The 24,923-nt window shown below is 35.5% G+C and overlaps 1 protein-coding gene across 8 annotated transcripts in view; it reads left to right on the forward strand.

Moving 5' to 3' along the window:
- The window catches only part of sif (guanine nucleotide exchange factor still life), a 114,689-nt gene that overhangs the window by 27,314 nt on the left and 62,452 nt on the right, over positions 1–24,923 (forward strand). For all 8 annotated transcript variants that reach the window (XM_028319079.1, XM_028319076.1, XM_028319075.1 and 5 more), the window contains 2 exons: positions 6,199–6,399; positions 8,903–9,035. In XM_028319079.1, coding sequence (XP_028174880.1) covers positions 6,199–6,399; positions 8,903–9,035 — 334 coding nt within the window. The remainder of the gene's footprint in view (positions 1–6,198; positions 6,400–8,902; positions 9,036–24,923) is intronic.

Consider the following 24,923-nt stretch of genomic DNA (forward strand, 5'->3'; position numbering starts at 1 on the left):
CTTATCTAAATCGTGTTGAATAAGATGAACACGAAACACTTTGTTTATACTTTACTAGCGGCCGCCCGCGACTTCGTACGCGTGAATCCCGTTTTTCCCGCTAATTCCCGTTCCCGTGGGAATTTCGGGAATTCCTTTCTTAGTGCACCTCTACGGTACCTAAGCTACGTCCCTTCCAAATTTCAAGTGCCTACGTTTAGCCGTTTAGGTTGTGCGTTGATCTGTCAGTCAGTCAGTCAGTTTCTCCTTTTATATATTTAGATACGAGTTTAACTGCAATAATGACAAAATACACTACAGTTTATAAGATACTACTGTTCTATAAAGTAGGTAGGTACCTGCATAAAGTTAACATAGGTACTTCCACCCATTTTTGTTCTAACGCCCGTATTCATAAACGATGCTTGCTTAAGTGAAGCCCCAAATTTGCGTTGAATAGCGTTGAATAGAGCTCTGTGATTGGTTTATGTGTCACCCTGTGCGTCCACGAGCACTGTGAGGCCTCATAGTAATGTTATATGAATATGGGCGTAAGACTTCCACGCCTATATGAACACAATGGTCTAGGTTGCTTTACCTCTAAAAGGTTTCTATCCAAGTGTTATCGTAACGTCTGAGTGTGCTAATGCTTATGAGACTAGCGTTAAATCTTCAGGTCAGTCAAACAAATCATTTTGTATGAACATTTCCAGTTTGGTTAAGCAGGACCTTGCAGGCTTGAATCAAATAATCAGACAATCAGGTTGTCCAAGAAAATAAATTATGTTTTACACTGTGAAATAATGAAACCGTTGCGTTCAAGTAACACCTACTTAAAAATAAAACAGAATTCATTATGAAGCTTAGAGACAGAGGCTACAAACATTGCTTCTAAACCATTAATACCTAATTCTTGTTTGCAATGTAAATTACTCTGTTTGTGATCCTCGTTGTTCTTATAAAATTGTCTACTTAGTATGTGTAGGCGGATTAGAATGCGAGAGCAAAGATCGATCTTTAGTATTGAACAAACAGCACAACAGAATCTGCTAAGCCCTTAATGCTCTTTGTAGCAAACTTTTATTTTATTTCCTTCGTCGTCTTATCCATTTATTGTCTTTCGTTTCGTTTAGGACTTTTTCCTCTCCTGTATTTTCTTGTGATTTAATTTCTAAAGGTCTCGAAGGAGTTTTAGATTTCCCACTGGAGTTGCTTGGCTTCCTTCCTCAGCTCACAGGTACAAGTACAATTAATCACTTTCAAACAGAATCCATAAACATTCAAATTGTTCTTTTATTTCTCCTCGGCAGAAGGTTTGCTCGGCGGTGAGAATTAATAATTCAATATTCCAAAATTGTAAACAAAATGGATTCTTGCTTTACTGTTTTTGTAGGTATGTGCATTTAAAAGAAACTAGATAGTGCCTACATAATAATATCAAACTGATTTACCTTTAAATTAAATTCAGATTCAGTATAGGACTCTCGTAAGTTTCTCAAATCATAAGCTAAGTACATTTTCGTACTTTCAATGTTTTTACATAGAGTCCAAACGCAAGTGAAAAGAGTTTATTTTTCCTCCGTAAATGTATACAAATATAGATATTCAGTGAACATTCACCCACTACTTTGTTTACGTGCGGATATCCCGAGTAACCTCATTACCTTTCCTAGGGCATGTCCACATTGGTTTTCTAAAAATAGATTTTTGAAATATTAAGGTAATAATATGACATTCTATCTACCAAACTACTACCATGAAAAAAATAATAATGACAGGATAGACAAGTGAGTGATCTTGAATCCTCATTAGTTTCTCAAATGCTGTCATTCTCAAAACTACGAATTCTCTTCAGAAATGCAAGATCATCATTATTATTTAACTTCGCCATTCGTAACTTGTTGAAAATCGAACAAAGCATGTGCTCGGTGTCCCAGTTGGTAGAAAACATTTTATCGGCAAATGACACTGCAATCGTCTACAAAAGTTCTGACACGAGTCGCCTTTCGCCCTGGTATTGACCGTTACGACTACTTTGTGTGTGCAGTGTCAAGCGCCATTTTATTTTCAAACCGTGATGTTAGTAGTGTCTCTTTAGTGAAACCACATGCTTGGCAGCGTTTTCAGACGCCAGCAAAAGTTCGCTTTGCAAAGTAATATTATAAGGTGGTCAATATTTAAGTTATAACAAGGTAAAATCAAAATAAATAGTATAAGTATTACAGAGTTAGTCATAGACCAAACTAGAAGATAATTTATTAAAACCTTATATGATAAAAAGGTTTTTATAAATTCTCTCTAACTTATTCTCATGCAAGGAAATCTAATTGGCTGTGCTTTAGCTACTTTATATTATAGTAAAAATAGTTTCCTATATAGGTGGTTGCTGTTGTGGACAAGGCTTTACAGGCTTAGCGCAGTCTTGCAGACCGTAGTTAGCATATTATCGTAATAGTTTTCTTTTATGCCTCCCAAGAAAATGGAACGGATAAACGTAATCCGGGATATCCTCGATAATAATACGTATTGGCGTATTAGCACACCTTCTTATCGATTTAGGGCGCTTGAAGTCCACCATCGAGTTTTGAAGGGTTCTATCCTCATAATAATTTGAGCATTACAGACAAAAAGGCAGGAATATATGCAAACGACTATCAGTGTTATAAAAGGGTTGGTTATATTCATAAGACCGTGCAAATATTTGGACGAGGATCGCATAAATTGAAATTGAAATATAAAAACCTAGGTAATCAAATTACCTAATACCCGAACGGTTTCGTATTTTTTAATTAAGGTGACAATATTTTGTTTGAAGAGTATGACTTTATCATGTGACATAATATCGTCCTACTAATCACGGCACAATTATTGAAACGTACCTAATTAATACAAATGATAATGGCCTCTTGTTTCAATTCTAATCACTTGTCGATATAATTAATTCCTAGGTATTAGCAACTGACGGTCAGATAAGCTATGGTTTGTACAATAATAATTTCATTAATATGAAACATACTCAGAGGGAGTATGATAACTGTGATATAACTGTTAACTTGACGTGTAAAAGGTCAATCTCCAAAAATAAATAAAGTAGAAATAAATATCCTTGGACATTTTACACTGTGCTTCTAGTCCCAAACTAAGCAAAGCTTGTACTATGGGTACCAGACAACGGATAAAAACATACTTAAATACTTTTTTTTTGTAAATACATACTTATTATACATAGAAAACACCCAGTCCAATACAAACAATTATTTCATGCACACAAATGTTTAACTTTGTACTGTGCGGGAATCGAACCCACTACCTCCGGAATAGTAGTCGTTTCGAACCGCTACACCAAACGACAATATAGACCAAAAGACCGCAAAGATGTTATGTTATAATAAAAGTCAAGGATCGACTAAATAAAATAGGTTACGATCCCCAACTTTCGAGACCGAATGGGAAGGAGGAAGTTTTTCTAAGTCAACCCTGGTTATATTGATTTTCTATTCAGTTTTTTTCGTGGCGTCGTATCTGAATACCCATGGGCCTAATACCCGGGACAAAATTAGCTAATCGAGTAGCAAGTTATTCTGAGAATATCCTTGAAAGAAGGGTATACAAACCATTTCCAGGCCATCTGCTAAATGGACTTGCGGAAATGAGATATCTTCTCTTAAATGCGGCAACACAGTTTCTGCATTTAGATAGTGACGATGAAATATGTTAAACATGATGTTGGATGAATCTGGCTAGCGTAAGTCACAGTTGAGTAGACCTTTTTTCTCTCGAAAGTGTATAAATAACCATGTTTCATTGTAACTATTTTTGAAATACATTAAATGAACCATAATGACGGAATAAGCACGCCCCAGTAATATTTTTACTTTATTAATATTACTAGCGTTTCAATTATTGAAAGTACACTCGGAATTAAATTAAAACCGTGCCTCCAAGCTATAGAGCCAGTAACGTGACGCGCAATGACACCCGACGGGCTTCGATAAAGGATAATACAATGCTTTTAGTCCGAGGCTCACTCGCATTGATTAAATAAGCGCAGACAGCAGCAGACTGGAGAATCGAACATTCATTGTTTATTTCACACTGTAGTTGCAGTTCAATACTAATTAAAGGTGATGATTGCAAAACTGATTTCCTTGGCTACATTATCAAAAAGGATTAAAGGGAAGTTCTGTAAAAATTAAGTCGCCAAACCTCGCAAGATTATAAAAACTTAGTTCCACGAGATCATCAATGCTAGAAATATTGAACACCTTCTTTCTATTAGGTACCTAGGTAAGTTTTTTTATGTTTTCAATATGTTGCATTAGCATAGGTACCTATCGATATTACCATACCTTTGATCAATCGGAATTAAATTCATTTATTGTCGTTTGGTCCACCCTGATGTATGAAAAAGTGGGTCGCATACCCTGTTGGGTACCCCTAAACTTGTAAAACTTCAAGTTGCTTAGTGTGAGGTGATAGATTAGTCGTGAACTGTGAACATGTGAAGTGGGTGAAGGTTAAAGAATATTTCCCTAAAAAACACAGAGGCCCGGGCATATTCACGAATTATTTATAAGGCAAACAACGTATGGAAAAATTTCCAGTAAGTTGATATTTTCGTAACTAAAGTCTAAGATTCTTTTGAATTTTTGGTATCCTGAATAGACCCAACGTTATGTAGTTCGATTCTGAGGAACAAGGCTTAAAACATACGTATATTATGTGGATGTGTGGTTAGTTTGGATTTGCAATCTTCACTTCATTTGCATGTTGGTTGTTCGAGGTATACTCGTACATAGTGTTAAAATAATAGATCCAAGCCCGCTGTGAATAATCCGACGCGAAACGACGACGCTGCTCTCGACTCGAGTACCACGGATGCGAGACATTGATTGGATGGCTTTTTATTATCGTATCGATTACACGAAACATCGATGGAAATAGAGCGGCACAAGACGAGTAATTTATATCAATAACGTTAAAATCTTCATTAATCACTCGCTTTCTGCTTAATAAATCATTCACGAAATTACATAAAGTACTCAAAGGTTTTGGGGGAGAGAAACGCAAATGGTGTGGCTTCCTAATACATATGATCTATACATATTAATGATGGTAAGCATACTGCGATTCAATAAACATAGACATAGCGGAGTTTCAAGTTCTACTCGTATGTTCGGTGATTTTCGAATGCAACAAATTTTTTGCGCTCGCAGACTTCACTTAATGCATAAGGCATTAGTATTCCATTTATGATAGCTAATTTTAAATATTTCTGCTTTTAGTTTGCTAATAATTCATATTTGATTTTAAAATGAATATTTTTGCTTTAACTTACTCCTAGGATTTATTCGTAATATTTGCATCGGTTTTTTTTGATAAAACAAACCTATCCATCTCTACGAAATAGTGTTCGCACAGAATGTTCACTTAGTTTTCTTTGCATTCATAATAATCAAAATGTTCATCACAGTAAAAATATTCCACGATACTGGATACTAAAAGGTTATGATGCAACTTTCGGAGTAGGCGACGAGAAGATAATGGGTTTTACTTTAGGCTTCATATTACCTTTTGTTCGGTATGATGTGGGATGTTATTTTGATGAACATTATTAATTATTCGGCTAGATTTTAGTACTAATAGCATCATTATAACTATCGATACTTAGCTTTAGATCATGTTTAAACTGTTATTGAGCGTAATTTCGTATTTGCACGTCCTTGAGTATTATGAATCAGTATACAAGTTATATTGGTATTGACAAAAATACGAAAAAGCTCTCGGCAAACATTAATCATAAAATATCATACAAACTGTTGACCCACTAAAGCTAATACAAAGATTGAAGATAGGACTGGTATTCAAGAGACCGTAAACAATTGTACAGATCTACTGAGGTGAGGAAAAATGAAGATAAAAAAAACTATTACAGGTCCTACCTAACTACATTTTGTTAGAAGGAAGTGTGTTTATTTGTGATAGTGATTTATAAAAGTAGTTTATGTACAGGTGTAAGGTCCGCTATATGGTCTGTTCTCTCTAAGATTTTTTTGAAACTAATCCATAATCATAATTAATGCGTCTTCATAAGTGTTTTATTGTCGACGGATGTTGCCTTACGATATCTCGCCATCGACCTCTCGACTACTACCTGAACAGAAAAAAAGAAGAGATGGTGCCTTAGCCACTTACTATACGATAATTATTTTTGCGCAGTTTCGTGAGCGCTTCCCGATGCGCGTCGTGCATCGGCGAATCTGCGCGTGCGGCGTGGTACCGCCACTCTGATGGCTGGCGCGGCGCCCCCGCCCCCGGCCCGCGGCGCTCACCCTGGGACTCCCTGCCCAGCCTGCGGCATGAGGGCAGCTTGAACGACTCTGGCTACCGGAGTAACAGAGCTGACAGTTTTGAACAAAGGTAAGTAAAGCGTTAACCACACCAAAGCGTGCAGATCGCCATCGCAGGCGCCATGAAAGGCCAATGACAGGTCGCCGGAACCATGACAGTTCTCGCGACCTGTCATTTCCCTGTGATCGCGCCATGATCGCGCCGGCGATGGCGACCTGCACGCGTTGGTGTGGTTGAAGCATAAAATAATAAGTTATAGTATATTTGAAGTGTCGAGATATTTCACAGCACGTTAATGCTACTAGCAATGGTTGTGTTGCTCAGGATAATCAAGTAAGCTGGCACGACGATATAAGTCTTCGATTTTTTTTTAGATAATACTTGAAGAAAAATAGTTACATCATGCTAAATGGGATATGTTGTGAAGGCCTATTTTCAACGATACCTACTTATGCTGGTGATAATAAAGTTGTTATAAGCTTTGAGCCTCTCACGTTTAATCACGCGGCTGACAGTACAAATAAAATATTTCATTCAACTGTTTTTCGAACAAAGGACATGTCAATTACCAAGGCTTTTTGCAATTTCTTTGAGGAGGCGAGAGGAAATTTCCTATCATTCGATCTTGAAACTTTTACCAAAACACTCTTGTCTGTTTTGGAGCGTTCCGTTAAAATAATAATAAACTCCATATTCATAACGTAGAGATTTACAATCATGCATACAATGTATTTACCTCTATGCTGCCACGTTGGTGCTCCTGGGACGAACAGACCGGCCATTCCAGGAATCGCTATGAATAAATCTGGTCGAAATAATCGTGCTGACAGTTTTAAATAATGGCTTTGTCAATATCATATTCTTAATCTGAAAATGGTATGGTATATAAAATGGTAAATCGTATGTTACGTTAAAAGCATTTCATAATAATGTACATTTTGTTGGCACGTGAAGCAATTCTTTGTAATTAGGTAATAAACTGAATTCACTCTCAACTAAAACCTATTTTAGGTAACTACACTTTTATTCTGAAAAAGAACTTTGCAAGGAAATATAGCAGAATGTTCACTAAGGCTGAGTTGCACCACCTAACTTTAACCGTTACTATAACGATAACCGGTGTGTTATGTATGGAGTTTGACACATTTTTGACGTTTGCCAAAGTTAAAATGAGATGATGCAACCCAGCCTAAGTAAATAAAATTATGTACCACCTAATAGCGTGTGTTTATTACATGCCTATAAGTATTTACCTCGCTACTCACCCATAAATACTTCAATCGGAGTGATTGATCACTGTTTACGTGTCATCGAACTTAATGAATCATCGTGAAAATTCGTTCCGTTAGCGAGGATAGTATTTTTCTTTTTTTTTTATAAACTACTATCGTGCTCTCAATTTGTTTTTCGATACGACAGCCAAAAATATTTTTCGATAAAAGGTAGGCATTTTTATGTAACATGTCTTTAACCTTTCACNCCTTTCTGTAACCTTTTTCTGTCTCGTGAAACCTAAGTGATCATTCCATTAACAATGCTGTAAGAAAAAGTACAAATTGTCATTTATTGTATACGAAACAGCGCTTAAAACTCGATTCAATTTCAATTATAGCTTCTGTCTCGTGATTGCTCTAAATATTGAAATTCAACCAATCTTTTTCCAAGATTTTATTCCGTTTGTTCCTGAACTTTTTCTTTTTAAAATATACAATTGTTTGTCTTTTGTAATCGATTTAACTTCAGAGAATATTGTGCGGTACTGGAAATAGAAGTTCTTGTGTAACACAACAACATACCCATTTCGTTTTTAATAACTCGCAGTACATTGGTTTCGAACAGTAGATATAGTTCTAAAAGCCAATTACAAAGTTTGATTAAAGGTCCCGCACCGTATAGAAAGTTAACAAGTGTCAGTTGATTGCGCAGTGTGATAAATCATATGGAATTCGTCAACTGAAAACCCTTCTTTTTGTCTAGGTCTGACTCGAATTCAAAGCTTTCAATAACTACGGTCCCCAGCACTGGAGAGAAAAGATCTATTTGAAGGTCGACGCTCTTCGACACAAGCGTTTATTCTAGAATTTTGGAGTAAAACTAAAATAGAAACCTTTTCATGTCTAACGAAATCAGTGTTATCTTACGTTGAATATTCATTCAAATTGTTTTCACTTTTATCTTGATGATGTCTGCCAGAAGAGTAACATTAGGTTTTTGTAAATTTTACCAACGTAGATAACAATAAAAACATAGCGTTACTAATATGTCTATTTGTATAAGAAATTATAATAATACAGTTGAATAATTTGTTGATCAGAGAAATCCACATTGTAGCAAAATTTGACTTTGTCTAGGTATATCTATAAAGCTCACCAACTCACTCACACACTCATCACGAAATTTCAGAAACTACAAGTGCTAGGAGTCTCAAATTTTGCATGGGGGTTCCTTACAAATGGATACTAATATTTTAAAATGTATTGGCATCTAAGTACCTAGTCTATGTCATTATTATTTAGTAGTTTAGTTCAAATGACGAATAAAGTGTTTTCATTGAAACATTGCCTTGTTCTAGGGGCGTGTTCGACCGGCAAGACAGCGTTCGTTCAGAGTACACGAGCGACCGTGAGTCCGGCAGATACGGGATCGTGCAGCAGGCGTCCATCGACAGCACCGACTCCAGGATCTGCTACCTGACCTCCAGTGAGGTAAGGAATACTCAATGCTATGTTAACCTTCTCAATCCAGACCTGAAAGTATCTTTATGGCAAAGGGTAATAGTAATTAGTGGCACGTGCCATCCAATACATGGTTCATTATTCTCAGGTGAAAATTACTGTCACCTTTGAAACGTTTTACATTTGTTTGAGGTCAAAAACTATGAAAAATTTAAACTTACTGTTTTTGATAATTACTTTTAGAATACGCCTGATTAGCAAAAAGTATCAGAAAAGTTTTGAATTCTTTGTATGGTCTCTAATATCTTCAATGTTAGTAGTTTTATTTCTCTTAACTACGAATACTATACCTAAGGAACGGCAAAATTTTTGTATTGCTTCATTACAAAAAGTATTTTCAGCATTAAGAAATAAGTGCCGAGTATAAAAAAAACGTTACAGTTACTAGTCATTTGCTCGGAATAGTGTTCTGAGTCCAATTGCCAGCCCGAATCTCCCAGCCTAATAGTCCGCGTCGTGGGAAACTACAATATGGTTAAGGTTCCCGTTTCACTTTACGCACATTTCAGGCTAAAGGTTTTTCTTAGGGTTACTTTCAGGTGGGAAAAAGCGGGACTTTCTTAAGAGGGAAACCTTCCTCTTAAATATACGTCTCCTAATCCAAAACGAATCAATTTAAAGACGTTTTCAAGATATATATCACTGCATGTTTATGATTTTGTATGTTTAAAATGATCAACTTAACTCAAAAGATATTTTTTCTCATAAACTAACGCCCGTATTCACAAACACTACTATGAGGTCTCACAGTGCGCGTGGACGCATAGGGTGACACGTGAACCAATCACAGAGCTGTATTTAATGCTGTGCATTCAATTTGCTGCTTCACTTAAGCAAGCATCGTTTGTGAATACGGGCGTAAGTATTAAAGAAAATATTTGCGCCTGTGTTGCTCAATAAACAAAGTCTCATTGTATCATTTATTAGCTACAGGAAAATATACAGGACTCTTGAGACTTGAATATACTTACACTTGATCGCGTTCTATTATCTCCTCTTAAATTCCAACAGTTTCATCTGGAAGGAAAAAAAGCAAGCTTTTAACTACAAACGAAGGCGAAGATTAGGGATTCACCAATGTAAACTCTTATGTTTTTGTTTCGCTACTATAAAAACAAAGTGTAACGAGAATAGTAGTAAAAGTGGGAAACGTGTCTGTTCACAGTTCTCTCGAGAGTAAAGTCAAAGTCAAAATTTGTATAGACTATTTAAATAGTACTTACAAATCGTCAAATATTTTGCTCTTAAGGAGCCTCTACATATCTCGTAATCTTTTTACCCTACCAGCGCTTCAAGACCAACATTTGGCAAGTGCTGAGAAGACGCGCTGCAACAAACTCAGACACCACTGTCTGCCAGTTCATATAACTTCTTCTTCTTATCGGGTCGACAACAAACCTACACAGTGTCAGCCCAAAACTCCGCTACAAGAGTGGCGTTGTCAGCAGCATTAATTAAATCCTCCTGCGTTCAGTTGCTCTGGCACATGTGCTTCATCGACTGGGGAATAAAACCGCACCTGCACTCCATGTTTGAGCCATCCAAGAATCCCCACCTGACCAGATTGTCCTTACTACCGCCAACCTGCGTCCGAAGTCTATTTAAAGACTTCCAGCTCATGTCCAGGTGGAGGACTCTCAGACATATGGACAAAAGGCAGCAATATAACTTAACTACTCTACATGACTTGCTCATTTCGATCGTGAAACTTATAAGAACTGTGTACAGTCGACAGCACATCAGACTATACATTTTTGTTGCAAAATAACACCTGTTCCAAGGACATAAGATGCCACAGTGTACGAATATACCTGCGTCTATACTTATAATAGTGTGTGTGAGTTTTCCTCCCTAGCAAAAATGATTCAATACAGCGATCACGTTTAAGAAGTAATACAACTTATTGTATCGATGGCTGCGATGGGTTGTTACTCACTTACTCAATTTGTGCCCTTTCCCCTTTAACTGTGTACTTATCTTGAAGCAAAAGTAGAAAAGTATTTCTTTCAAGTATTAGGTATGTTACCTTTCAAACAACGCGGTTGTTACCAAAATATGAAACTTTTGAAAATGGTTTTTATGAAACAGCACACTAATTCAAACGAGAGGTATCAACACTATCAACCATTTTCCATTTTGAAGTATATTACAATTTTCACTACCGTGTTAAGGGATATATTAAAAACAGGCGCTGTCATATACCCGCAAAAAGTACAAATAGGGTATTATGTCCATTTCTACGTTGAAACCGTCCTTTTGTAGCGAAGGTCGGTCTTTTGGCACAACCGAGCGCCGCGGGTGGTAATATTATTTTCTTCATACAATGCTCCTAGTAAAATTATGAATATCAATTTTGGGCCACTGGAAATACACTTCCTTTATACAATGTGAGCTGTTCTTAAAACTATTTTATGTTTTTTTTGTGTATAGTATGAAATAACAGCCACACGATGCGCTGAAAGCTTTTTCTTCGCCAATAGGTTTTTTGACACCAATCAATCGTTATAATCTTGATTTGATCTTTAACTGAATCTTTAGATGATAGACGAAAAAACGATGGCTCCCCCAACATCGACAATTTCAAAGTACCCTAATATAAAATATCCGATTAAGCTAAAATTCTAATTTCCCTCCCTCGCCGCTTTGACACAGCACTGAGGTACTTGTTTTTCTAGCGCCAATCTAATCAGAATTCTAATTGAGAACCTAGTTGAGGTCCCACAAGCTTCCGATAATACCTGACTTACAAAACCCATCGTGCCGCAGCTGCAGGGAAATTGCAGTTTCGGGTTAACTCTCTCACACTGCCGTTCGCCTGCATACACTCGAACTATGCGAACACAGGATTAATTAATTTGAAGTGTCGAGTTACGCTGTGAAATGATTTATTAGTACTAGCGATGCACCCATTGTAGAGCCAAGAACTACGAGACTATTGGTTTTCTGAATAAAGCCACCCTTTTGTTGGAACGACATAACAGAGCCAATGGAATCTCCACACGTCTTGGCCGATGCGATTTAAAACGTACTCGCACACCTTTTTTGAAGATACGTGACACGTGTGCTAACGTTCCGATAAAGCTGTGCTGATGTTTGTGCTTATAGAACGCTTACATTATACTCGCAAAGTCGGAAATTGAGTCTGTTAGGTGTTTTTGTTAAAATGAGTCGCACGTATAAGGAAAGTTAAAACATTGCTTATTTCAATAAGGCATTTTTTGAAGTCAAAGATTTTTACATTTACATGGAAGATATTTATGTTTTGGCACAACTTATGAGTTAAAATATTTTAATAAAACAAAAAAAAATGTTTTCCCAAACTTTGAACAGATGGGCGGTAAAATTCGTAGTCCAGTTGACTGTCGTAATGGGTATACCAATTCGTATATGTTCCTAGAAGGTACATGAGATAAACAACTGATCAAATAGGTACCAACTTTTATATCATGTTCAAGATTACTAAGAAAACTAGAACGCTCTACCGATAAAATGCTCTAATGCTCCATCTATTAAAATTTCTATTTTTATTCAAGCTCTATCCTTTTAACTGTGTTTCGTAGCAAATCATTTTCTAATAATTACGAACTGAAATACTATTAATTAAATATTTTTAAAGAATTTAAAATTGTAATTTGAATAGATAGGTAACAAAGCAAACCATTAGCAAACATTTTAAATAAACAAATCTTAACACTGTCTAGACTCTCTACCTACGTACTTTTCCATAATTAGCTAATTGGCTAGCAAGAGTTAGCTATATCACTACATTTTTTAGCTATTGATTTTTTCTTAGAAATGGCTTTCTATGTATATTTTAGGAGAACTACACTCAGCGGCACAGAATTTGGCCCAAGCCTAAACAACCAGATATGAGGCCAAATAGGCGTTGTATACCTAAGTTTCGTGTGACGTGTTAACAGAACATTTGTTTTTGTTAATTTAAGAGGCTAGATTTATAAAAAAATGCGTCTATTTAACTTTTTTGACTCTAGAAACGCATTTCGTTGCTGGAGCGTAAAGAGTACGGGTAAGTTTAAATTCGATATTAAATGTTGTAAGGGTTTGGCATTTCGTTTTTTGTTTTTAAATTAATCTTAGGGTTATTCTCGTTTCCATAATTTGAGAATAATGCTCATTACTCCAGCTCAAGTTGCTCAAATAGTGTTGCTTAGAAGTCAAGGGCGTATGCAACGGGAGATGGCTGAAACTTTCAATTCATGGCGGACAAACTTAATACGTTGAGTGCGAAACCAGGTCTATAGACCTTGTGTACGTCTCGCTTACCGTGCGGCTAAGAAAATTATAGTCTTTCTTGTCGTGCGAAAGGCATAACTTCAATTGGGTCCGGTGTAGGAAAGTGATGAATATATGTCTATGATGTATTCTTAAAATAGAATCCAATGATGTACCTACCTTAATACCAGGTTTTTAGACCTGGTACCGCACGGAAGTAATAAAATGTCTTCACAATGCGAAACCAGGTCGAAGCACCTTGTACCCTGCGCACCTGGTACCGCACCCCACGCTAGCTTCGTGCAGCCAGTGTTGCCTCGCATTCGTAAGAAACGCACATGTCGACATGGCGTCAAGAGAAACAAACAAAATCAAAACTGCAAATTGGTTATAATTTAATTTGCTACACGATTGATAATTTAAATAATGTTTTTCGTGACAAACATTTGAAGTTGTAACTAAATGTTATTAAATAATATGTTTTCTTTAAATATAGCTTATTTAAGTATTTATGCACGTATGTCTTATTNAACTTCTCCGATACCTACGCGAAGTACTACTTACGCTTTCTAGAGAACATGCAAATTGGACGTTAGACTAATGGAGTAAACTCTTTATGAAAACTGTCTGTTTGCGTAGTAACTCTTCTCCGCACCTTCTCTATACACTTCCACGGCCGTCTGGAGCTCTTAAGGTGACTCTGCAATTACGAACCATAGAACTTTACTCCATTAGCCTTGCGTCCAATTTGCATGTTCTCTAGAAAACGTAAGGCGCACTTCGCGAAGGTATCGGAGAAGTTCTGGTTCTCGAGCTGGTCTTCGAGTATGCAAGTTATGATCCTCCATCCTTCTTCTTAGGTATTGTGTGCTCACTGACATTCACTGGGCTTGCTGTTTGTAAACGCTGGCGTATCTCAAACGTAGTGAGAGCCCGATTTCTTGATATTGCAAGCACGATAATCGGGTCATCGCGGGCTGATTTACACCTTAATTCCCCATTTCTCGGTCTTTTTGTGTAAAAGGCGGTCTAGTCATGCCTTTTTAACGTATATCTTAAGTTTGTCCGCCATGAATTGAAAGTTTCAGCCATCTCCCGTTGCATACGCCCTTGACTTCTAAGCAACACTATTTGAGCAACTTGAGCTGGAGTAATGGGCATTATTCTCAAATTATGGAAACGAGAATATCCCTAAGATTAATTTAAAAACAAAAAACGAAACGCCAAACCCTTACAACATTTAATATCGAATTTAAACTTACCCGTACTCTTTACGCTCCAACAACGAAATGCGTTTCTAGACTCAAAAAAGTTAAACAGACGCATTTTTTTATAAATCTAGCATCTTAAAATAACAAAAACAAATGTTCTGTTAACATGTCACACGAAACTTAGGTATACAACACCTATTTGGCCTCATATCTGGGTGTTTAGGCTTGGGCCAAATTCCGTGCCGCTGAGTGTATATCAGTGTTGAGCGTAGCGCGAATTGGAATATAAGAAACTGTCCTTGTTAGGTATATTCTAAGTATGCAATGTATAAGTATCAGGTACTGTATGTAGCAAACAGGCCTTGCAAAACGGCTTACCTATTGTCGCTCCGAAGCGAAGGCCGCGGGCTCGCGGGCGCTCGGCAGCGCTCGGCCGGGCCTGCGCACCGCGCCGCGTCGCTGCGCCCACCTCCTCCAATCGTATCCTGGACATAGCATCAAAAATATTATTTTGAGGTTAACTTCTCCCACTTTCAATACAATGAAAAAACAATCGTGGGACCCAAACGCTTAGATACCTCCAAACACAGCCGTGTCGAATGTCGCGAAAGAGAACGTTAAACCGAAAACTGAGACGATTTGTTTGTGTAAATACAAAGCTTTTACTGTCAAGTGCACGGACAAAGAAGATTCGCATCGTCCCCGCTACGATTACCTCCTGTAATTGAATCCATGGTTGTTGCAGCTAAGACTGTCCTGAACTGTTGTGAATATAAACACTTTTTAACATATCCAATGTGTCAAAGTGAAGTCAATTCTAGGCCTATGTAAAGTGAATTGTTGACATACAATCAATCCGTACTTCCTCTACAATAATTATTGAAATTAGACAAATTTTATCTATTAGAGTTCCTGCTTGTAAATCGCTTGATCCACCTGTGATATTTCTTATTGTTAATAAATGTTTTAGTGTGACTTCTAAAGCTGCCAATGTTTATAAAAACGCAACTCTTAGAGTGATAAATGTTATATTATTGTAATAGTATATTTATCTAAGTTATCGAAAGAGATTGAATAATCAAGTAAAGACTTTGCATAAAGATATTTGCTGTTGTTAGAGAAAAGAATAGATTCTTATATTGAATAAATATATATTTGATAATAATAACAATACTAATTAAGAACTGAAGATTTGAAGAATAAAACATGATGCTATAAATCTGCATGGGGGCCATCAAATCAAAGCATGCGGTGTTTCTGAAGGTATTTATTAATTAGGCATAAGAACACAAATAGTACCTATATTCCTCGCTATTCTTTAATTAGCTTTTTCCATAGTAAATGTTGCAGGGATGTTGTGAAAACCGTGATTATTACTGATATTGTCTGTGCCTATTTTGGTTAGTTTGCGTTGGTAGTTTCATTATAATTTCAGTGTGGGTTGGCACAACAAACAGCGTTCCTTATTCACAAGATCCATATGTATGCATAACTTATATTGTTGGCTGGTTGGTACATTTTAGAACATCATGCTCTGACAATATCCCAGTGACATAAAATAAGACTAATGAATCAGAATACGTAAATCCATTAGAGAAAACTTAAGTAGAGCAAGAAAGAACGGATTATTTTAATAATGTAGATAATAATATGGTAACGACTAGGGTGGTAATTAAATTAATAAGTGTTCTTAAATTCATAAAAAATAATATTCTTTTTTCAGGTGAAACGTTACTTATTCCAAATAATACTTTAGAATAGGTTGAGTAACTTATTATCAATTTCAAATATTTTAAAATCAGATGTTTTTCTTAAATGACTTAGTAAACATTCCATATTTTATAAAAAAAATATTCTTTGGAATTATTTTTAAATTATCGAAATCTGATATACTTTTACGTGCCGTAAAGTCAAAGTTATTATTTTTGCACTAACGTATTCTCATAATTAGACTGAAGATTTCAAAATTCACCGACTCCTCAAAATCAGTTTTCTTGGTCATTTCTATTTATGGCTCTACTTAGGTAATCATACTATGCAAGGGCATTTCTTAAATAAAGCCACAAATGTAGGCCAAGGCTCTCCCTCTTCCGGGGGTTGCAGGAGTAAACAAAGCGGGTGCTGAGGGAATGTAATAGGCCCTCATTTTAAGCCCTCTATATCGAGCGAGCAATGATACTTCTTCTTGGAAAAATAACTGCATGGATTGTGGTGGGGTTTATAATGAAAATGCAAAGCCTTCCTTGCATATTTTTTGGTGAATTATACATTTGCGTGTTTTCAATGAAAATAAAATACCCTTGCTTTATTCTACTGTGTATTTAAACTCAGCTATAAAATGTACCATTATAAACATAAACACATCGTCGGACTAATTTTCAAACTGCTTATGTCCATTTGTGCAAACTTTACAGGAAGAAATAAAAACTGTTTATTTTTCATACTTAAGATACTAATTGAAATACAATGCAGCAGTTTGAAAATTAGGCTGACGACATTAAAAAAATAATAATATGGTGATACGGGGACATGGGGTTAATAATTTTCTCATTAGAATTTCTAGATGAATATTTTGAGATAATTGATTGCGGTTTTCCTAAATAACTACAATGACCTCAAAAGCTTTAAGCTCGATTAATATAAAATGAAGCAAACTCGCTAGCCTCCAATTAATTACTCTTCGTCTATGTCTAAGTATATAACTCCTATTGCATAGAAACTAAGTGAGTTAACTAAATTATCAAGACCGGGCGCTTTTAGTTCACAAGTAGGTCGTCTAAAGTGTATTTTATTAATTTGCGATCGATCTCCATTATTACTCTGAAGTGGGACAATATCCGGTATCCATCCAACCTTATAGCCTTTTCCTTTGTAGGTACATACCAGCAATTTATTGCCATAAGCTTTGTTTTCCAGGAAATGTAATTTTCATGTTTCAGTAGCTTAGTCACTGATAAGTATGAAGTTTCCGCATTCATTTCTCAGAAGAGTTTATTTCAGACATTTTATTTGTACGATTTGGCTACTCTGTATCCTTGTTTCATATCTATACAGTGTGCTTTTGGATCTACATCGGGGGGCATAAACATAATAATACTCGTAATACAAACATCTCTACATGAAATTGAGTTTACGATGTTCATTTGAAAGTATGTATAACAATAAGTTTAAATGTTACTGAAATTGCAATTATCTTGCTATGGCATTACTTAATAGGTTTATAAGAGAGTTCCCATTGCACTGCATATTACATAACGCTATCACACTTATAAGTCGAACTTTAATTTAAATAATCGTACTTTACGTTCATAAAAAGCCAATCTCCATAAAAACAAAGTTTTAAATAGGTAAAAGTTGAAGCATTTTCGGAAGGTTTTATACAAGTTGTACAAGATACGACAGTTTAAAGTTGTTTATGAACAGGATCCGAAATTGGTAATGACTTGACGAGATGCCTCGCCACCCGCGCCCGTCGGCTCGTACAAATCGTTTTACAAACACGTGGGGGAGGGATCGATGTTAGAACTTTTACATTTTTATACACATTTTTTAGAAAGAATATTAGTAAAGTAAATACATAACCCCTCGTGGCAAGCTAGATAAATGTGTTAGTGTTATGTTCTTAGAATCTGACACGTAACCGGCTGTTTCACATTTAAATAGTTGTTACATTTTAAATTCGTCATTTGTGCAAGTAAGGGCCGATTTTTCAATCGTCAAATATCTTTTATCTGAAGAATAAACTTGTCATTTTGACATATTTTCCATACTGAAACTGTCAATGTGCCAAACTTATTCTTCAGTTAAAAGTTATCCGACGATTGAAAAATCAGCCCTAAGTTGTTTAAATTATGAGCTACTTTTAAAAATGGCGTCAATTAGAATTCTAATTAGATTAATGCTGCACCGAACTGTCTGAAACCCGCTTTAGAGTTTCAGCTTTTCTTGAGACGCTCAAGTTTAATCTACAATCAAGTCGAAATTCAATTCTGTAACTGACCTTAATTTTGAAATTCATCAGCATAAGTAATATGTTCGACTTGGAATCGAGTTCTGAGCTAAGTTTCTTATATGAAACTTTCTTATAGCAATGTGGATAGACCTGTCATAAATAGCTAAGTAAATAATTTTAGGGTTCAGGGTTAAGTTAATACATACATAAATAAATTTATATCCATTTATAGTCTACTTTTATCACATCTTATGTAAAGAACTTTCATCTAGCTACCGATATAAGTACTATAATGTACTTGTGGCTGTTTACATGAAGCTTAACAATATACAAACATATTTTCTCAGTAGCAAGAGATCTTTTTGTAAGAAAAACCCAAACAGATTTTAGTTTGTCGCAGAAAAAACTAGCACAGATCCCTTGGGAATCGTGTAAATTCCCTGTATAATCGATAAGTCTGTGTTACACGGGAATAATGTTAAAGGGTTTCCAGAAGCGGATCAATAGTTTCTGAAATACTTTACTAAGAAATTGTACATTCAAGTATTAACAAAACAGATATTAAAAGTATCAAGTACTCATAATAATTTGTTTTCTCAACAATCGAAATTGATTTAGAAAAATGAGTCGATTTAATAACTTAATCTCTATTTAAAGCCTACAAGATTTGTTTAATTCCATGAAAATTACCTAAATCCGTGTTAAAGTAATTATAAAAAGGCGAGGCAAGGCAATCTTTTAATTATTTATTACTTTTATCCGTGATCCCACTGGGTAATGAAGAGTCTGCGCTCTAAGCTTATTATGATAACAGCCGTCTTGGGCGTTTTATCAACTTTAAGACATAATTAAGGAAAAAAAAACATGCTAAATCTCACTTTCCTGTAACCTTCAATCCCACTTGATTTGCTTTGTAAACAACAATACGAAATTGCGATCAATGTTGTATGGTCAAATAATCTTTAAAAACAATTTGCCACCGTTTCATTAAGAATAAGGTAGGTATATATGTATATGGTGTGTGTGTTATCCAATAATCCATTAATCAGATTATATTATGTATGTATAAAATACTCGGAACATCGTCATTAATTACGATTTCGTAGTAATCCGTATTAATAGATGAATAGAACGAAGGAAAAAGATTTTTCTGAGTATCCCGTTGTTATGCACAAGAAGACTTCTTAAGAGCCATACATTCTAGTCACTTACAAAAACTATTGTTGCAATGTCGAGAATGCTTTAGTGCATTAAGTTCGCCTTATGTATAAATTTATCATCATCATCATCAACAGCCCTTTACAGTCCACTGCTGGACTATGAGCCTCCTCCACTATAGTGGAGGGTTTTGCCATAATCTCCACGCTTGGCAGGCGGCATTTATCTGGCATTCAAATTTTTAATAAAAAATAAATAAAATAATAAATGTCCGTTAAGAGAAAAGGAATAGTAGTATTATCAAGCTCGTATTCGTAGTTATTTTTAGTGTTGATAATTAAGGATATAGTCCAGCGCCCCACTGAAACCTTAATGCGAACCGGGTGTTTATTGACATTAAAAGGTGTCGCTCCCCAAAATAAATAATTCGTCTTATTTGTCGTCGCCGCCCCCCATTTCCTTGTAACGGGATCCTAAAGGTCTAATGTTTATTCTTGGACCACCGCGAGCCACCGCATGGCCAGTCTAAATTGTGTCAGGGTCGGCCTATCGATCCCGCTTCTTTCGCGTCACCCGACCCACCCTGTATGGACTAAGAGCGGTCCAACAAAACAAAGCAAAGTGTTGTCGGGAACCGCATGCGATTTCTTTGAATCCTCTTTTGACAGCATCTCCACACGTGTCTTTTGTCTTTTTAATTTAAAAATCAGCCGCAAGTTTTTTAAAATCAAAACATGCAGCAAATTATCTGCTCTACCATCAGATTTGAATCTATTAATAGCGGTCAAAGACTTGTTGATGACACCAAATAAAACGGTTCGTTATTAAAACGAAGAATTTTAATTATTGAAAGTATTTTTTGTCTTCCAAGAAACAGCTTTTGTCACCTCTGAAACAGTGAAACACATTTTCGTTTATGAATTTAAACCTGAAAATATGCCGCTAATTACAATCATCGCCGTGCAGAAACCTGTTTATTTTACATTTTCTTTTCCTGCAAAATAATGATAAACTCGAATTAAATTTGGATGTGTCTGCTCTGCCCCTCGGCCCGGTATTTGCAATCAGCTCCTAAACCAACAAACCAAATTGAACGTGTGAAATCACTGAGTGAGCATCGTAAATCCCGTTTCGCTTATTGGTTTGAGCAAATGTTTTATACGCCCAAGTTCGGTTAATTAAGACGGACGACAATGTATTTATTCCAAACCTATTTTGACTAAAAATTTTAAAAAATAAAGGTTACTGCTTGTTTGTGGTGCAAAAATTTTGCTAGCAATGTGTTTAATACACAATACATATTGAGATCAGATAATACTTAATAATACTCGGAAATGTCTGCTCTTAAAGTTTTGGGCTGCTTTGTTTTCTCTAAGTAAACTTTTGCTATTACATCCTCTTAACAAAGTAATTTCTATGTAATTTAAATATAGCGAAAGCCGGAATAATAGACCACAGTTCCACGTATTAAACACGGAAGATCTACACAAATTATATCTATGTTGGAATTGAACATACAATAAATAGTTAGTCCGAAGCTGTTACGTCACTGTATCGGTATACTACGGTTATACAGTGGGGACAACATCGTCACTGGTAACTAAATTATTCTGTTCAGCTGTGCGCGTAAATGTCCGGGCCAGTGAATATCCGTACTGGTTCTGATTTAGTGCTAACTCCAATATTCTTAGTATCCCCAAGACGTTACTGATGTTAGTGGCCGGCTTTATGGAATGCGAGTTTATGTTCACTTAGTTCAAATAACATTTGGGAAGGTCTCTTTAAATAAGTAAGAAGTTAGGTTTAACTTTTTTTGTCATGAAATACTTTCATGATCGAATAACGTATATCTAAGGCTAGGTTGCACCATCTTACTTTGACTTTAACAAACGTCAAAAATCTGTCAAACTCCATTTATAAAACACCGGTTATCGTTATAGACTAGTATATTATCTGTGTTTATAGTTACGGGGTCAAAGTTAGGTGGTGCATCTCAGCCTAAGTTGCAACAATTTAAAAGTTTAACTACCTACGAGTGTGGTATTGTCTACCTACTATATTTAGGTTCGTTTATGTCATTGTCTCTTGATTTACCAAAGCAACCAACCAAAACCAAACCAAAGCATTTACATTCCATGTTCGTGCTGGGAGCGAACTATATCTCACTGGAACAAAACAACTGACAAATTACGTCGCGATAATGTCTATTGCGGCCGTTTGGGATAATTAGTGGACGGCAAAGGAGTATTCGAATGGACTGCGTGTTAAATAGATGAATATAAGTTGTAGAAGCAATAAAGGACTTTATTTATTTTTATATTTTTTACTCTTTATTGTATAGTATGTTTGTATAAACTGACAATGAAAAAAATTTATACTGTTTTTCTTCTAATTAAACTACCAAAAGTTTAAAAAAGCACTCTGATTAATTCGCAAAAATTTAATTAGGAGTTTTAAAACGTCTAGTTTGTATAACATTTTTATTTACGGCTGTCTTTGAGTCTATAGTAACTCTAAATTAAAGCTGAGTTGTACCACCTAACTTTGACCGTAACTACCTACTTTGACGATAACCGGTGTCTTTTGTATGGAGTTTGAAAGATTTTTGACGTTTGTCAAAGTTAAAGTAAGATGGTGCAACCCAGCCTAAGTATCATAATTTTTCTAAACACGTTAGCATTTGATTTTATTCCAGTAGTATAAAATAAACAACAGTGCTCGATAAAATATAGCATAGTAGGTAAACCTTACAACACCAGCTTAAAGCTTTAGCTGAAATTTTCAGCTTAAAGCTACGTTGGATCGAGCTTTAATGACATTATAACTCTCTAAGTAGCAGTTAGAGGCTTCCAGCGCATAACCGGTGTGCAGATAAAAAGTTAATATATCCAGATACTATAAAATTCCAATTCTGCTTCGGCTACCCACGCTATCACGAAAACGAGATATCAGATTATAACTTTATATAACTTTGTTTAAGTTATAATAACTTGTCTTGGTTTACTGTTCCCGTTCACTTCAAACATTCCCAGTAGGCAAATTCTAAAATTATAACCCACTTACTAAGGTTTACATTATCTATAATAAATGCTTTTGTTTCTATTCTATTTTAGGGACAAAGGTGCAAGGAAGCCTCCGAAATTACTTTCTTAATAATATTTCCTTAGGAATGTCCCCAGTTTGTACGCGTAATTAGTAATAGCCTTTTCGGGACTTTCAGTATTATAATTAAGAAGTTATGTTCTATTAAGTGAGTACAAAAGCTTTTGGATATCATTTTCAAATAATACCGAGTATGAGATACTCACAATTTAGAATTCCAGTAAATTGTACTCGTAAATGTATATTCAGTTGAAACTTGTTTCGTAAATGTAGAACAATTCGTTAGCAAATTAAAACGTACAGCTATGGTACGGCTAATTTAATGATTGTATCTTGTAAGAAAAAGGAATCATGACACCATCATGACGTATGGCTAAAATATTCCGAGTGTCAGTCTGAACCCTTTGTATCCCAAAACGATCAGAAAACGTAACGTCTCTCATACCCTAGACGCATGAACGTCATATAAAGAATAAATAAGTCAAACAAAACAGTTTCAAGACAAACATAAAACATTTTTCATCGGTGGCTGGATAAATGGGTGGGAAAACGGCTCAACATGATGTATTTCCGCAGGAAACATGTTATACGGCGAAGACAGGGTATATCTTGTAGGTAATGTGTACGCTATTTGCAATGAAAGCCTTTGGAGAGGGATTTAATAGTGCTATTTCTCACTTCTAACGAGATCCCTTAGCTTCATGGAAAAAATACATAAACATATAATAAAACTACTAGTGTAGTTTTGGACTAAATCAGTAAAAGGGTCAAAGTAATAGTCCAAAAATATCGTTTCTCCTTTTTCTTGTGATTAATTTCTTTGCTAATGACTGCTGACTGGGATAAACTTGGCCTTCACTGGTTGTATTTTTATATTTGCGGTCAAGTTCCAGATTTTGGCTACACAAGTGATCGCAATAGGTAGATGTCTTAAGTAATCTAAAAGTAATGTTAACATGAACACGAAGATATTCTCTAAAATGACTCATAGGACAAAGACAAAGTGACTTTGGAGTCATAACATCTTAAGTGAAACATAAGACGAGATGCGTTGAACCAAAATGACGTGTAATATATTGAGAAAATCACAGCTTTTAATGTGTGTTTAGAATATTGGGCATTCATATGTGATCTAATTGATGTCACCTTCAGTTTCACCTAAACTATATTTTTCTGTAGGTGTAGAGTACTGTAGGTACTATCTTCTCAATTCACACAAGAAATATGAAACATAACGTAGGGTAACACGAATTATTAAGAAGCCATAAGCCAAACAAACATAGGCTGACGTTTTTCGACATTATTTACGAACTCTATCGGCTTACGTCGTGCGTCCTTCTAGGTTTTCTTCCTTTACATAAATTATTAACACACCAGACAGGTCCAAGATGGGTGAAAATGACTTTTTTGGATGCTCATTTTAGACATAGCATTTTAAAAGTTTTTGTACATTTTTGTAGGCTTGTTATTGTTACATGAAAACTTGTATGAGTTTACCCGTTTTAGTAACCTTTATTAACCGTAATGATAGATTTTAATAAGTATACTTTGGTTGTTACAGGTAAGTTAATAAACAAGAATTGTATGCGCTTTTCGGCAACAACAGGTAAGTGATTGTATAAGCTATAAATTTTCAGGTTGAAAAGGCTGAAGTAGGTAATTCATATTGAATTTATGATGTTAATATTCCTGAAAGAACAAAGGTAAGTAATAAATAAGTAGTCTGTTTAGAAACATGCTTCTTTAATTTTGATACTAGAATTGAAAATGAATTTAGGAATGGTTGACTCATTTTTAACTTCTACTCTCTCAAATAATTTATAAGAGCGCCCGAGCACAATATTGAGCTATAAATGTGACATTTAAGAAACATTTTTGTAGCTGGCATGTGACATTTTAATATATTCGTATCTGCGTCCATATCAGTTGTGTTTTCATAAATGCCTGCGAGGGAAAACATAAATCTCCATCGCTCATAATTCATCTACTTAATAACACGCAAGAGGCATATTCATAACTTTAATATGGACAAACAACGGACCAAGTGCGTGCCAAACAAAACACATGTAGACATGAGTACCTTGTAATGTATAAGTTAATGGCCTCGAGAAAAATAAATGCCCAAAGGAAGTAAGTTTACAGCTCTTTGACATTGTTTAAGTTAATATTTTAAGAGCGCATTTTTTAATTTACTTCTAGATT

The sequence above is a fragment of the Ostrinia furnacalis genome, unplaced genomic scaffold (genome assembly GCF_004193835.3).
Source record: "Ostrinia furnacalis isolate ACB-3 unplaced genomic scaffold, ASM419383v2 OfSCF7086, whole genome shotgun sequence".
Classification (NCBI taxonomy): Eukaryota; Metazoa; Arthropoda; class Insecta; order Lepidoptera; family Crambidae; genus Ostrinia; species Ostrinia furnacalis.